Raw genomic sequence first — 15,013 nt, forward strand, 5'->3', positions numbered from 1 at the left:
CCAGGACAGGCTCCAAAGCCACAGAGAAACCCCGTCTCGAAAAACCAAAAAAAAAAAAAAAATAAATAAATAAAATCTGTAGTTTATAGACAACATTTATAGGTAACATTTTTCCTACCAAAGGTGTAAATAATATATTTTGAGGATGTGTTAAATGTCAGATGCTGTTCTTCATTCTTTCACTACCTCATCTGCTCTTCCCATCACCTATGCTGAGTTAACAGCTGGTAAGAAGCATTTGAGTCCAATGCCATGTGATTTCAGAGGCCAGGATCTTAATCTTGATACACTTTTGTTGCTATGTTTGCAACATGAATCTGAGTGAATTCTGTTTTCAATCTACCATTTCTCTGTCTCTAAAGTTAGCTATTTTTGAGGTTTCGATTATTTTATTGTATTCTTATGACTTCAAAATTTTTATCTCAGGCCACATGTCTTGATTATAGATCTATTATATAGAACTCTATTGCCTAGTAGAATTTCTCTCCCTGAATTCCTTCTTGTCTGCTAAAATTAAGTGTATATAAATCCATTCATCACTCCATCCTGGTCTCATAATCATGAAACGGCATCAGCACATCCACCTGAGTCCCCACAGCAAAAACTGTAAGCTTCCCTAAACCCTCTCACACACCCAACATTCCACAGGGTTTACTGACCTCATCTTTATGCATATCTTTCCAAATTTCCTCGCTTCTTTCAATCCTAACTGTCATCAACTAACCTTGAGTCACCGTGCTCAGTCACTGGACTACAGCAAAGCCTCTTAACTGGTTTTGTGCTTTCAATCTTGTTCCATTACAATTATTCTTCTACTTAAAATACTTCAATTCTTTCTAATATCTTTAGACTAAAACGCAAACATTCTCAGTCCTTTATCTAAGGAGCCTATCACCTCTGTGGGAAGGGATGGCATTTACTTGTCTTCTGCTGTATCCCACAATGGGGGTAGAAACATTCCTGACCTAGTGACTGAATAGCTGAGTGGATTGCATAGACAGCATATACTCTTACTATAACAAGATATTCTGTTTTGTTTTGAGACAGGGTTTTTCTCTGTAGCCTTGGCTGTCCTGGAACTCACTATATAGAACTCACTATGTAGAATGGGCTGACCTTGAACTTACAGAGATCCACCTGCCTCTGCTTCCTGAGTTCTAGGATTAAAGACGTGTGCCACCACAGCCAGACTAATAAGATATTCTTAAATATAAAAGATCACAACTAATTCATAAATTAAATTTACATTTAACTAAATACCTTTGAAAAGGTACCTATGTACCGTTGCCAATAAATAAAGTAATTTATGTTTTGTAAGGCATATATATTTAATTTGTGGGTATTTATGCAAGCCAATCCTAGAACTGTGATCAAGATACCTAGGAGACTCCAGAACTGTCTTTCACCACTGGTCATGCTCTCTCAAAATGGTCCAGTGTGTAGTTTTTTCTGTTTAGAGTACAATGATATTAAATCTCTGTTCAGAAATGAGGTTGGCAGTAACGCTGACAATCGTAGGTATGAGTCTTCATTCTCCCATTCTCAGAGTTGTGGCATCCTTCTAGAGCTATATGGCTACCACTGATGGAATTCTAGGCACACACATCTTAACTTCTCTTCATGCTACATCTCAGTTATTGAACACTGTAGTTGTCTCTACAAACCTTCAAATAACCATCTTGAACAACACCGTTACTAGAAAAGGATCTACCCAGGACAGTCCAAACTGAGCAATAGGTTTTCTTCTTTAGGCAGCTTAAGGTCAAGGCCCTTGATATAAACATATCTTCTCATAATGTGAATAACATTTCCTTTGACACCAATCATCAACAATTATCTGATATTATGAAAGGGATGTTAAGTTGATTTACATCAGAAACTTTAGGTTCTTCTTGAAGATTGGCTGATGTCTAATAAAGCAATGAATTAGCACACTGACTTCCTGAACAAGAGGCTGACTTGAAGACTCAGATTAATACAGTTAAACCAAGGTGGATGAAAGGATCAACTTACCTGTTTGTTTCTTTCAAACCAATATATGCTTGTGCTATTTCACCTTTGTCTTTCATTTTCTGTACATCTTCCAAAAGTATTGTGGAATCTGTCATTGTATTCTGAAGGATGAAATGACACAAATCCACATGAAGGCTCAACTCTGTAACTGTGGATCACATATAACATATTCTTTTCATTTCAGGGCTTAGTGGGTAAGGGCACTTGCCACTTAGCCTGATAAACTGAGTTCAGTCTCTAGAATCACCATGATGGAAATAATTTACTTCCATAAGTTATCAACTGACATTCATGTGTATGCTTATACAGACACATGCAACTCTTTCTCTTTTTTGTGCACGTGTGTGCATATAACACTCCCAAAACACTAAATCAAATTACTAATTTATTGCCTCTAAAGAATAACAACTTTAGCACACTAAAAGGGTCATTCTCTTTGTCTAAAAACATTCTGATCTTTCAATCAATGTTTGCTCTAAGCTAGGTGTGGTGGCTCATGCCCAGGCTGTCCTTAAACTTTCTAGGTATCTGAGGATGACCTTGAACTTCTGGTCTTTTTGCCACATTTTCCTCAGTGCTGGGATCATTGGTATGTACCACTGAGCCAGCACAGTTTATGGAGTGTTACAGGTCAAACCCAGAGTTCTGTATGTGTTAGGTAAGCATTTAACCAGTTGAGCTACATTCTGGTCCCAAATAAACATTTCTTTAGCTTTATTTTATAAAGAGTATATATTTGCTAATTTAATTTTTTCTCTTTCCCTGAAAGAAAAATCTATTTCATATTCTCATTTTTAAGCCCTATAAATAAAATTCACAATGGCTCAAGTTTTTATATCAAATAATGATACACTGTACTTGACTATCTTGGGACTTTTCTGGAGTGTTTTTAAAATTCTGATAAATTAGGTCACTTGATCTATTTGGCTAGTATGAAGACAAGGAAAGATGAGTGATTCCATTTGCTGATGTCCTGGGGAACAAGTAGCTGGTTCTTTCTTAATTCTGCCTGTCTTGGCTAGAATATGGTATTTGGGAGACGGACTCAGATTTACACTTTAGCACTGAGAAGTTTTTGACTCAGTGTTCTGTGTGTTTCCCACATGCAACGGCTCCAAGCTCTGAGAAGGTTGCACCATACATGAAGCACCCAGTATTGCTCAACAGCAGAAACCAAGAGAGTCGAGAGATTCAACTCTGCACCTTCACAGGTGCTACTTTTCATTCTAGCTATGGGCGTTGCCCTTAGGGAGGGAAAAGTAGCAGTAAAAAATTCATGCTCAGCTCTTGCATTTCTCCTCAACCCTGTTAGATCTGGTACGATGTGTGCCCAGAAGAACTGTCTCTAAGTTAAGGGTTTTTCCTCCCCAACTTGTGCATGACACCAGAGTTACAGCAGCGAGTCAGAGATGACTGTGCATTAGAAGTCCTGGAGATCCATCTGACATCCACAGTTTCTCCTAGTGACTTCGTATAGGAAGAAGTCAAACAGGAAATTAGTAAGTAAAAAGGAAGCGGGGCATGGCAGCTTATAACGGTACTCAGAACACTCAGGAAGTGGAGGCAGGATAACCAGGAGTTCAAAGACATCCTCAACGATACAGTGAGTTTGAGGCTAACGTAGGCTATATGAGATCCTAAGGCAAAAAGGCAGAGAGGGCTGGAGAGATGTATCAGCACTTAAGAGTATTTGATTCTCAATCATGAGGACCTGAGTTCAGATCTCAGCACCCATGTAATAAGCTAGACATTCCACATATGTCTGTTACCCAAGTTCTGAGGGGATGGAGCCAGGGCATTGCTTGGCTTATTGGCTTCTAGCCTCGGTGAGGAAATGAAAGCTCCAGGTTAGAGAGAATCACTACCTCCCAGGAATAGATGGAGAATGATAGAAGAGGACACACAATGCCCTATTCTGGCATTCATTTCCACAGAATCACACAGACACAAATAATAAACAAATAAATCTTAAAAAACAACATAAAATAAAACAGACCTGGTCACAAAGCACGAACTACATACATAAATTGAAGAGACCTACAAGTCAATGTTAGGATTAAACAGAAGTACTTATTAAATATTAAAAATATATACAATTACCTTGTCATCCTGAAAAATCACATGTTGGCAAGCACAAAAATGTAGAAACAATAAATCTTTAGCTTCATGAATAGATACTTTCACTGAATTAACAAGAGTTAATTTAAAAGCTGTGAGCTGTTTCAAGTAGTGGCCTTTGGGAGGCTAATTGTCCAGAGAGAGTCTCTCAGAGCTCTTTGGAGGTAGAATAGACAAACAAGAGCTGGCTGGGATGACTCACACTTTAGCTCACTGTGTGCTGTTCACCATTGGCTTAATAATAAGAAATTGAGGAACCCAGAATTACAAAAGGCATTGGGTGTCTGGAAGGTTTCAGTATACTGCATACTCCTCCAGAACAGCCAAGGTGTGTAACAAGGAGACAGCCCATTATCACAGAACAGTTGTCACATGAACTATGTGAACTTACTAAGACGGCAGGTATGTTACCAAACTATGTGCTCTATTAGTGAGGTTGTATTTATGACCTTTGCTTCGTTTTTATTTTCCAATCTTTTAATTTCCACTAAAGTTTCTTATGAGACTATCTAATGTACTCCACAATATATATCCCCACACACAATTATCTATAAATTTAAAAAGAAAAAGAGAGACTATCCATTTGCTGAGAGAAGAGAGAATACTGATTTAGTCTTTGTCCAGGAGGCATACAGGGCAGAATAGAGCTAAGCAGAAAAACTAAAGAGAAAGAAGGCAGAGTCAGGGAGATGCCATGTAGCTGCCAAAGGAAAAAAATGCCAGAACCTTACTGGTAGATCACAGCCTTGTAGTGATACACAAATTAATAGAAATGGGTTAATTTAAGATGTAAGGGCTAGCTAGAAATATGTCTAAGCCATTGGCCAAACAGTGTTATAATTAATATAGTTTTTGTGTGATTATTTGGGTCTAAGTAGCTGGGAAAGGAGCACACAGTCTCTGTTACACTTGGGAGTGTAATTTCCATGAACTGATTTCGTTTCTAACCATTTTGTTACATTTCTACTTATGCAGACCAATTTTAACAAGTAATTTTAGCTAGACTTAATGCTTCTTTGTACCAAAATAATTTGTATATTATTATATTTAATGTATTTTACTTTAGTTCAGAATATACTGAGGCAGGATTACTACAAAAGTAATTTTTTAAAAACATCATTTTGCTGTGAGTATTAACATTAGAACAGCAGTTGGTAATTAATATTCAAGGTGTCAGCCAAGTATAAGGAAAACTCTCTGATGGGAAACTTCATTAGACCAGGTCATAAGGCTAGAGATTCCGGAATATCTTTTGCTTCGATCTATAACTTCATAATCGCTACTGCAAATTTCCCTATCCATATCATATCCTATCAAATCAAATCATAGTATATCATAGTGTGCTTATCTCATGAATACATCCTAATCTTCTGGGCATTTTCATCTCTCGTCAAGATGACCCCTCCTGAAGTTGTATTGTCTAATTGATATTAATAATGTTAGCTTCTACAGAGTTTTGATGAATAAACATGAATACAAAAAAATACTACACAGTCAAGGCCTATGAACTTCTCCCTAGGATATGTTTTAGACTTCAGCTCAGGCTGATGATTATGAAAACAGATGAATTTGCCCCAGTTGTCAGGAAAGCTGAGTTTTATCAGCTGATATAAAACTTCAAAGTAGCTTTAGATTAGACCAGATGCCTTGCTAATGTTTTTAAGATAAATTATTCCCAGAAAAGCAATCTTATTTACAAGGACATATAGCCAACTGTCTTATTTGTTGAGCCAGGATCAAAAGTGCAAAGCAACCTAATGGCTGCACACGCTTTATTTGCTGGGTCTGACTGATAAACTGGAACAATAATTAATTACAGCTTTTGTTCAGAAACACTATGGGAAGAGAAGTTCTGGCTGGTCAGGACTACAAAAAAATAATTTACTTCATAGCCCTGAGAAAGAGTTACAAGTTTTCTCTTTTATGGTCTAAAGTTACACATGGGACAGTAAATATATTTTAAGATTTAAAATGCTTTTAGTGTCCTATACCTTGGAGAATGGCTATTGAACTGATATTAAAAGACTTATGGTAATCCTGAGCCTGAACCAAAGACATGACAACACACCTCTATCTTCTAAAAAGGCACTCTCTGAGTCTGAGAAAGCCTGGCTTTCACTATTACTGATCTCAGATTGTTAGTTCAAAATGTTTATACATGCAGAAGTGTGGGTTACAGTACATAATTACCTTATTTTCTTAGGCTCCTCAGTAATTTAGGGTTTTTAACTCCTTTATAGACTACCTCTCTAGATAGACAACAAAATGACTGATTCTTTCTTTGCTGCTGCAAGTTACAGTCTGCCAATTAAGGAGCTGGCTAAGAAAAAAATGCTCCTTCCTTGCTCTGTGACAAGTTGTTTAGATTTATTGTGTGTGAGTTGTCGAGATGACTCTGTTTTTATCATCTACTTAAGAAATGGATTATGATTTCAAATACAACTCCTGTATTGCTTGAAAGATTTTGTTGGGTATATATATAGCTATGGAGAACAAACAAAGAGGAACATCATAAGAGGAACAACAGCATGAGAGAATTAAAAAAAGGAAACCATCAAGTGAATGCTTGAGTGTCTTTTTTCCCTAAATCCTTCAGATAAAGAAGTCTTAGTGTACTGCTGACACCATGGATTTCTTTCAAATGCTGGGTGATTTAGGAGCTGGCTCTCTTTAGACTGTGATATTCTTTGTGGGAAACTAAACTTTGAAAGACACCTAGGAACCCAGTGGCTTTTTGCATCTACTCTTAAGTGTTTGTTTCTTTACAAACTGGAAGAAATGAAAGCCAGTCACCATGCTTCATACTCAACATATATGCATGCTTACCTTGGGTTGGATGGCTTCTTTCTGGCTCACCAACTGAGACCGCAAGATGAGAACTTCTTCCTTTCGAACATCAAGCTCCTCACTCACAGAGGTCAGCTGTTCCATGAGGACACGGTAGGCAGGAGCACCTGGTGCAGTCACTTCTGGGGCACTCTTCTCACTGAGGGCTTTGCGTAACTCGTTCAGCTCATTTTTCAGTTTTTTGTTTTCTGACTCCAGTTCTTGACGCTGAATGAAAAGATAGTCAAGTTTACTATGGTGGTTTGAATAAAAATGGCCCCACAGGCTCAAAGGGACTGCTCCTATTGGGAGGTGTGGTTGTGCAGGAGTAGGAGTGGCCTTGTTAGAGGAAGTATGTCAATGGGGTGGGCTTTGAGGTCTCAGATACTCAAGTATAATCAGTGTGTCATAATCTTTTTCTGTTGTCCTCACATCTGGATGTAGATCTCTCAGCTACCTCTCCAGAACCATGTATGCCTACACGTCACCATCCTTCCCACCATGATGACAATGGACCAAACCTCTGAACTGTAAGCTAGCACCAATTAAATGTTTTCTTTATAAGAGTAGTCATTGTCATGGTGTCTCTTCACAGCAATAAAAACCCCAACTAAGACATTTACTGCTGTCATTTTCATCTTTACATTGGAAAACTAACCCCTAAGTGATAGAATAATTCTAATAGAAAGGGCATCAATCCCCACTCTTAGGAATGGCCCAGATTAGGTGAGTGTGATATTAGTGGGACCGAGCAATGTAAATTAGAGTTTGTATCACCAACTCCAATTCCAGAAGCAAATTTACTCCGACCTGCTCAGGGAATACTCTGAGATGAAGACTGCTGAGTCCTAATCCTGGGAAACCCAGGTTTTGTTTGCAGGTAAATGTAAAACTGTGCAGATAAAGGGTAAAACCAAGCATACAACTGGTCAGGATATTCCCAATGACTGAAATTCTCAGTAGTGCTCTCTTTGAATCCTGGAAATCAGTTTTGCATTGCTCATTTCTGGGACAGAACCAAGACAATGTCTTTATTTTGATACTGAGGCTTTGACACAATGTGCCCCAAACTTTAACATGCATCACAGCCAGTTGGAGTTCCTGTTGAAACACATATTTCTAAACCCCAATTACAGGATCCTGACTTTATGTCTAATGGCGTGAGGTCTGAGAATTCTGTACTTCCAACAAGGAACCAGGCAGTATTAATTATGTTAATAGAGGGCCAGACTTTGGGAACCACTCACCAAAGCTGTGTCAATCTGGGCTTCACTCATACTACAGAAAACACTTTCATTTACCTATGTTTATGTGAGGCAGGGATGTTTTAGAGAGCAGACTGCTACCCTATGCTTTTAGTCTGCCCCTCAGCCTCAGATTTTTATGGTGGAGAAGAGAGGGAGCTTGACTCTTGAGTTCATAATCTTTACTACTGTAGCTTGCAGGGCTGCTACCTCCTGTTCAGAGTGAAGTCCTACTTAGATGAAATGGTTTGTAAAATGAAAGAACAGAGGCTAGAACTAGTACCCAGATAAGATTTAGCTAGATTTAGCTAAGGATGTTCTCAGAGGAAAACACAAGTTCTTAGCAGCTCTCTTGTCAAAACAAAGTATTCAAAGTCTTGGGATGAAATTTTCAATACCTTGAGGGATTCATATTCCAGTTCTGCACCTCTAATTGGTGGTCTTTCTTCTTCCTGGGGAGAAAAATAAAGTAAAAGCTTTTGTATTTTAATTGTCGAATTTTGACTATTAGAACACTTAGCTGTGTACAAAAAGCAGTGACATGTCAAAGCCTTCACAGCTTCAGCGAGTGCTGCATAGCTAAGGAACTCAGGGGCTACAGAAAGACACAGGACAACCTGCCTGGGCTGCCCACGGCACTGGAACAGGCTATTGCTGCTCACCTTTGCCTTGCTGCGGAACATCTGCTCTTCCTTTCGGTCCAGCTCATCCTGCATTATTTGCTTCTCCTGTTCCAGCTCTGTGACACGCTTCTGGAGCTTAAGGAACAATGACATGTCTAGAGGCACCTTCTTCTCACTTGGCTCCTAAAACCCAGAGATCATAAGAATCAAGTAAAAGACAGAGGACTCACAAGCCAAAGTGAAAACAGTTCAGTAGTAAAACAGTCAAACTCACAGAAGAAATGTAGAACAAAACAAAAAACATGTTCATCCTAGCTAATAATTATAGAAACGTGAGTTAAACGATCGTGAGGCATTACTTCTCTCTTACCTGACTGGCAGATAACCCAAAGGCGGCATTTCAAAGTTAATAATGTCCTATATTAGCAACTGTGTCTCATACTATATTGGTGGAATATATAAATAAGCCTGTGGAAAGCTGTGTGCATTTATTAAAATGTAGCAAATCTGTTTAAGAATTAAGTCTACACAGCTGGGGGACAATTCAGCAAGCAAAGGCGCTTGCTCTAATTGTTTCCAGTTATCTGTCTAATTGTAGAGCAAGGTGAACCCCAGTTTAGTCATTGTCTTCCTGATGGGCAATGAGATGGTTTCTAATTTCTAAAATACACATCTAAGAACATAGTATCTGAAGATAATACTGGAAGTCTGGTGGACTGGGACAATTCTACTTACTTCAACAACTACAATCATTCCTGGGACAATAGTGACTGCTATGACTCAACAAAACGTTTTCATCTCAGTTGATTGCCCACAGGTGGCGTTTCAGTGTTGTTTTAAATTTTATTCTTTGGCTTTTCATAAGGTTAAATGGTACATGTATGGAGGTCACAGAACAACTTGTAGGAATTGGTTCTCTTCTTCCAGAATAGGTTCTGGGGCTTGAAGTCAGGGCATTAGGCTATACATTAAGTACTTTACCCAATGAGTTATTGTGTTGGCCCACCAAAAACACCTACAAATACTTAAACATTTCATTTAAATATCTTAATATCTGTTCATTTATTAGTGATGCATATATTCTTGAAACTTTAACTTTCAAAAACTGCAACAGAATCCTTCATTCTATAAACGATCATAGATAGTACTTCACTCTTGATATTTAAAATGTTATTAACTGGAAATCATCCCTTTGGGCTTTGAATGGACATTTAAAAGGGAATCTATTAAAATAGGATGGGGTAATTTTCAGTTATCAGTTAATGCTATATACAGAATCCATTGATTGTGAGGTGAAAACAAACTTCTCCAGATAGGAATATGAGAATAGGAAAAGGTAGGGCACAGAAAATAACACTTGCCAAATACAAAATAACTTGAGGTGTAATGGATGGTAATCACTTCAGAGTGCTCAGATGATGTCCGTAGTCCCAGTGGCATATTTATTTATAGCAAGGTCATTTGCCTTTTCTGAACCACATGAGATAGGAGGAGGAGCGGGCCATCAGGATGAGAGGAGTTGTGGGGTCCTATTTTCCTTCCCTTTTTTTTTTTTGATATTGACCTTAAAAATAATAGTAGTCTCACAATTGATGAAAAGATAATAGAGTTAATTAATAAAATTCACTGGTCTGAGTTTAATTTTGAAATTATCCTACCACAGCTGAGAAAGTTGTGGCGGCCCTTTTCCCAGGATGGAACTGTGAGGAAGCTCAGGAATAAAGCAGGACTCCAACAGCCTATAAAATCAGGAAAAAGCAATCCTTTCAAACCAACACACAGCAGCCCCATAGATGCTGTGAGAGCTCCAGGGCAAGTGCAGCCAACAGCTGAGTTGCTGCAGAAACTGCTTGTGTGCAACCATGATGGAGACAGCTGTAACTACTGCTACAAAACTTAACACTGAAAGTGTAATGTGGGACTCGGGATGCTGCTCAGTGACAGAGCAAATGCTTGTTACATATAAAGTTCTTGGCTCAATTCTACCACCAAAACAAACAAAAAATTAGTATATACATTGCAAAACCATGTACAATAGGTATGTATACATACAACTGATTAAGAATATATAAGCCAATTATTAGAAATGTTGCCTATCAAAAGAACCATGTACATCTTACTTTTAGTCACAGAAAAATGTACCTCTGTCCTTGGTGCAATGTCTTCAGTTTCTGCAAATTCAGAGCTGAAGGTGTATTCAGACTCATTACTGCTGTGGGTAGAGTCTGTTCTCTTGTGTCCTGGCTTAGGCACATTCTGTGAGGTATATAACCCAAATACAATTCATTTAACATAACAGAACTATACACACTGGAAACAGCATCCACAATGTCTTCAGTGCAGTCTCTACTCAGTAATTTGCACTGATGGTCAAATGTTCAAGGGTTTTAACCAAATTCTTATAAGGGGGTGATCTCCCCAACGAGAAAGGCATGACAGCATGGTAAGAACTGTTATGAAACCAAATGGCCAAATGCAGATCACCTGTGACTATTAGCAGAGTCCCCAGGGTCTCATGTAGAACCTAACTTTGAACTCACTATGTAGCTAATGATGACTTAGAATTTCTGATCCTCCTGCCTCCACCTCCTGAGGTAGCATGAGCTACCACACCCTATATGAGTTCTGAGAATGGTACACAGGCCTTTAGAACCATGCTAAGCAAGGGCTCTATCAATAGGGCTTCCTCAAGGCTCTTTGTTTTTTGTTTGTTTGTTTTTTAAAGTTTTGAGTTACTCAGTTCAAGCAATGCTTTTAGTGTTGTGATAAAATAAAAGTTACCAGAAAATTCATAAAATACACTGAATGACAGACATAACCATCCATTACATGGTAATAAAGTATAAGCGGTTAAAAAATAAGTAAAAGTTAAATATCTGACTGTAATTTCTGTCATTTTTACACACAACACAACTCTGTGGAATAAGCAGTGAGAATAAGACAGTACAAAGCAGGTAAGCTAGATGATTGCAGAATTCACTGAAGATCCCTGAATCATGACCATGATGATTCAGGGGGTCTGGGTGATACTTTTAGGGCACAAGATACCATATCAGTCAGTGTTCAGAAAACTCAGAGGGAATGAAAATGTGGAGTGGGCCAGCCAACTGTACCTAAAGCACAGAGGGGACTCAAAGGAGCCTTATAGCCCTATCTCTAAGTATCTGACTCTATTGAAGTACTTTTGGATAAACTGCATCACTTCTGGGATTGCTTTAAATAATATAATCCATGAAGTGAGAAAGGTAGTGGATAGGAGAGAACACAGAGATACTCTGACTATTTGGGAACTGGGTGATAGATATAAGTAGCATATTGAATGCACCCTATGTTTCTTTTATATATAACTTACATGACTAAATATTCTCATCTTAAAAAAGTAAAGGAGAATGGAGGCTGGAGAGATGGCTCAAAGGTTAAGATCATTGGCTGCTCTTCCAGAGGTCCTGAGTTCAACAACGTGGTGGCTCACAGCCATCTATGGTGGGATGTGGTGCCTTCTTCTGGCATGCAGGCAGAACACTGTATACTTAATAAATAAATAAATTTTATTTTTTTAAAGATTTATTTATTTATTATGCATACAACATTCCTTCCATGTATGCTTGCATGCCAGAAGAGGGCACCAGATCTCATTATAGACGGCCGTGAGCCACCATGTGGTTGCTGGGAATTGAACTCGGGACCTCTGGAAGAGTAGTCAGTGCTCTTAACCTCTGAGCCATCTCTCCAGCTCCCAATAAATAAATTTTAAAAATAAAAAGCAGATGCCAGGTATGAAGGACCATGCCTGCAATCTTCAGGAGATAGAAAATTGAAGAATCATGAGTCTAAGGCTAGCCTGGGTTACATAGAAAGACTCTTTAAAGAAAGAAGTGTTGGACTCACCAGCATCAGGGTCATCTCCTCCTTGAGGTCATCATAGCGCTCCTCCAGACGACTAAACTCATTCAGAAGGTTCTGATACCTCAGCCTTTCATCATTTAGGTCAAGCTCCAGCTGTTTTGTCTCTTCTACTAACTTTCTCTCCATAGTTTCTGAAATAAATAAGAGGATATAGAAGATCAAGGCCTGGGACAAAGGTGACAGGTGACATGTCAGGCCACAGAGGTTGCAAGAGAAAGCTCTTGAAACATCCCAAAGAGACAGATGAGGAAGCTAGGCCTTCCAGCAGAAGTCAAAGAATAACAGAAGCAACTCAGGGGCTAAAAGCAAAAGCCCCTGGGAAGGGCACCTGGTCACAAATGAGATTAAGAAATCAGTTTTAAAAAAAAGTAGCTGTCCTTTGTTCCAAGGATAATAGCAATTCCATTATTATTTATCATATAGATTCCAGCATTGCACCTTTTACTCAACTAAGAATTAAATATTGCCTAGGAATCTGCTTCTATATTATAAACTTTTTTTAGAACTAAACAGAACAAAAAACACCCCCTCCCTGCAAAACTGGAAGGGGGATATGTATACAAAGGCGACTCCACAGAATTCAAGAATGTAAATAGGTGTGCTGGCTTCCAGTTTCTCTTGGTGGAACTGAACTTCTAGCCCTGGGAGAGCAGTCTGTGAGTGCAGGAAAAGAAAGAAGCATGACCCCAACTAAATCACTTATGCTTATACATGACAACTCTCATCTATGGGCTCTCCATGAACTATAGCTCTGGTCCTACTAGTTCATGCACTGGTTACAACACGTTCCTCTTTGTTTGCTGTTTGAGACAGTCTTGCTATGTTGCCCTGCCTAAGCTGGCATTAGAACTATGCAGTCCATCCTGCTTCAATTTCCTCAGTGCTGGGATTATGGGTGTACAACACTACACCCAGATTACAAGAAATTCTGGATAAACTTCCACAACATACTAGTCTAGTAAGCAATAACTATATATATATACACACATATATACATAAGATAGTTGTATAGCACTCTCTTAGGTTATTCATGTAAGTATTGGCATATATATATTTTTTTAATTCCAAGTGTTGTTTTAGGATATTCATAAAATACAATAAAATACTTTGTGTGTGTGTCAGAGCACACACATACAATTACATGTGGAAGCCAGAGGATCACTACTTATGGGGATATTCACATACCATGTGACCCAGGGACTGAATTTAGGCCTTTAGGCCTGGAAATGAGCCACCTTACTCATAAATTCTTTTGGCTAAATAATGATTCAAAAAGCCATTCTTCAAGAGAATGATGACTTTTACAGAACTTGTCCTCCTATACGATAGTCAGTCTGTGTAGCTCAGTCCCATGGCTCTATCATACAATCCTCGAGCACATCAAATCCTGTCACCCTATTACCCCTCCATTTCTAACTAGATGACTGCTTAGGTGCTGCTGACTGTGCTATTTACTTCTTTGCCATCTGGCATGTGTTGCTTAAGGAACCCACCTCACTCTGCCTTTTCTGCCAGTAGCTTGCTTTTGGCTAGACATGGTCTGGAGTTCAGAGATTAGCCACTGACTACAGGTAATAAAAAAACAAAGAAGCTATGCTTGGGGGCTCAGTAGTCAAGAGTCCTGGCTGCTCTTCTAGAGGACCTAGATTTAATTTCCACAACCCACATGGTGGATTACAACCTGTAACTTCAGTTCTATGGGATCTAGCACCCTCTTCTGACGTCCACAGACACCAGGCATAAACATGGTGCACAGACACAAATGCAAATGAAACATCCATATACATAAGATTAAATTAAATAAAAAAATACTCCTTAAAAGAAGCTATACTTTGTAACCCAGTGACTCAACCAATTATTCTTACAAGATCAGGTTTCCTACCAATATGCTCTTTGTAGTCTTATATTTTGTTTCAAACTGCCTACCTGCTTCTATTGCTCTATCATTTAATTCTCTGCCAGCTCCAGGAGTCAAGGGAGGCAAGAGACTTGTCACTACTACGTCCCTGATGCTTTCCACAATACTTTCCTAAGGGAGGGAATCTATAAATTATATATAAATTACTGAATGAGAAATTTTTCCTAAGATACTCTATCAATTGTCCTTTATTTCTACAAATTTGTAGAAGCTAGACCAAGTCTTCCAACAAAATTTTCAAGACAAGCCGGGTGGTGGTGGCGCAAGCCTTTAATCCCAGCACTCGGGAGGCAGAGGCAGGCGGATCTCTGTGAGTTCGAGACCAGCCTGGTCTACAAGAGCTAGTTCCAGGACAGGCTCCAAAA

The 15,013-nt window shown here is 38.8% G+C and overlaps 1 protein-coding gene across 3 annotated transcripts in view; it reads right to left on the reverse strand.

The window, feature by feature from the left end:
* Nucleotides 1-15,013, reverse strand: part of Myo5a (myosin VA) — a 157,044-nt gene that overhangs the window by 28,559 nt on the left and 113,472 nt on the right. For 2 of the 3 annotated variants that reach the window (XM_005347626.3, XM_013346381.2), the window contains exons 24-30: nt 12,713-12,861; nt 10,967-11,080; nt 8,864-9,007; nt 8,600-8,653; nt 6,958-7,185; nt 4,114-4,122; nt 2,014-2,114 (exon numbers count right to left, since the gene is read on the reverse strand). In XM_005347626.3, the coding sequence (XP_005347683.1) occupies nt 2,014-2,114; nt 4,114-4,122; nt 6,958-7,185; nt 8,600-8,653; nt 8,864-9,007; nt 10,967-11,080; nt 12,713-12,861 (799 nt within the window). The remainder of the gene's footprint in view (nt 1-2,013; nt 2,115-4,113; nt 4,123-6,957; nt 7,186-8,599; nt 8,654-8,863; nt 9,008-10,966; nt 11,081-12,712; nt 12,862-15,013) is intronic. The other variant, XM_013346380.2, reaches the window with a different exon arrangement.

The sequence above is a fragment of the Microtus ochrogaster genome, chromosome 5 (assembly GCF_000317375.1).
Source record: "Microtus ochrogaster isolate Prairie Vole_2 chromosome 5, MicOch1.0, whole genome shotgun sequence".
In the NCBI taxonomy this organism is placed as follows: domain Eukaryota; kingdom Metazoa; phylum Chordata; class Mammalia; order Rodentia; family Cricetidae; genus Microtus; species Microtus ochrogaster.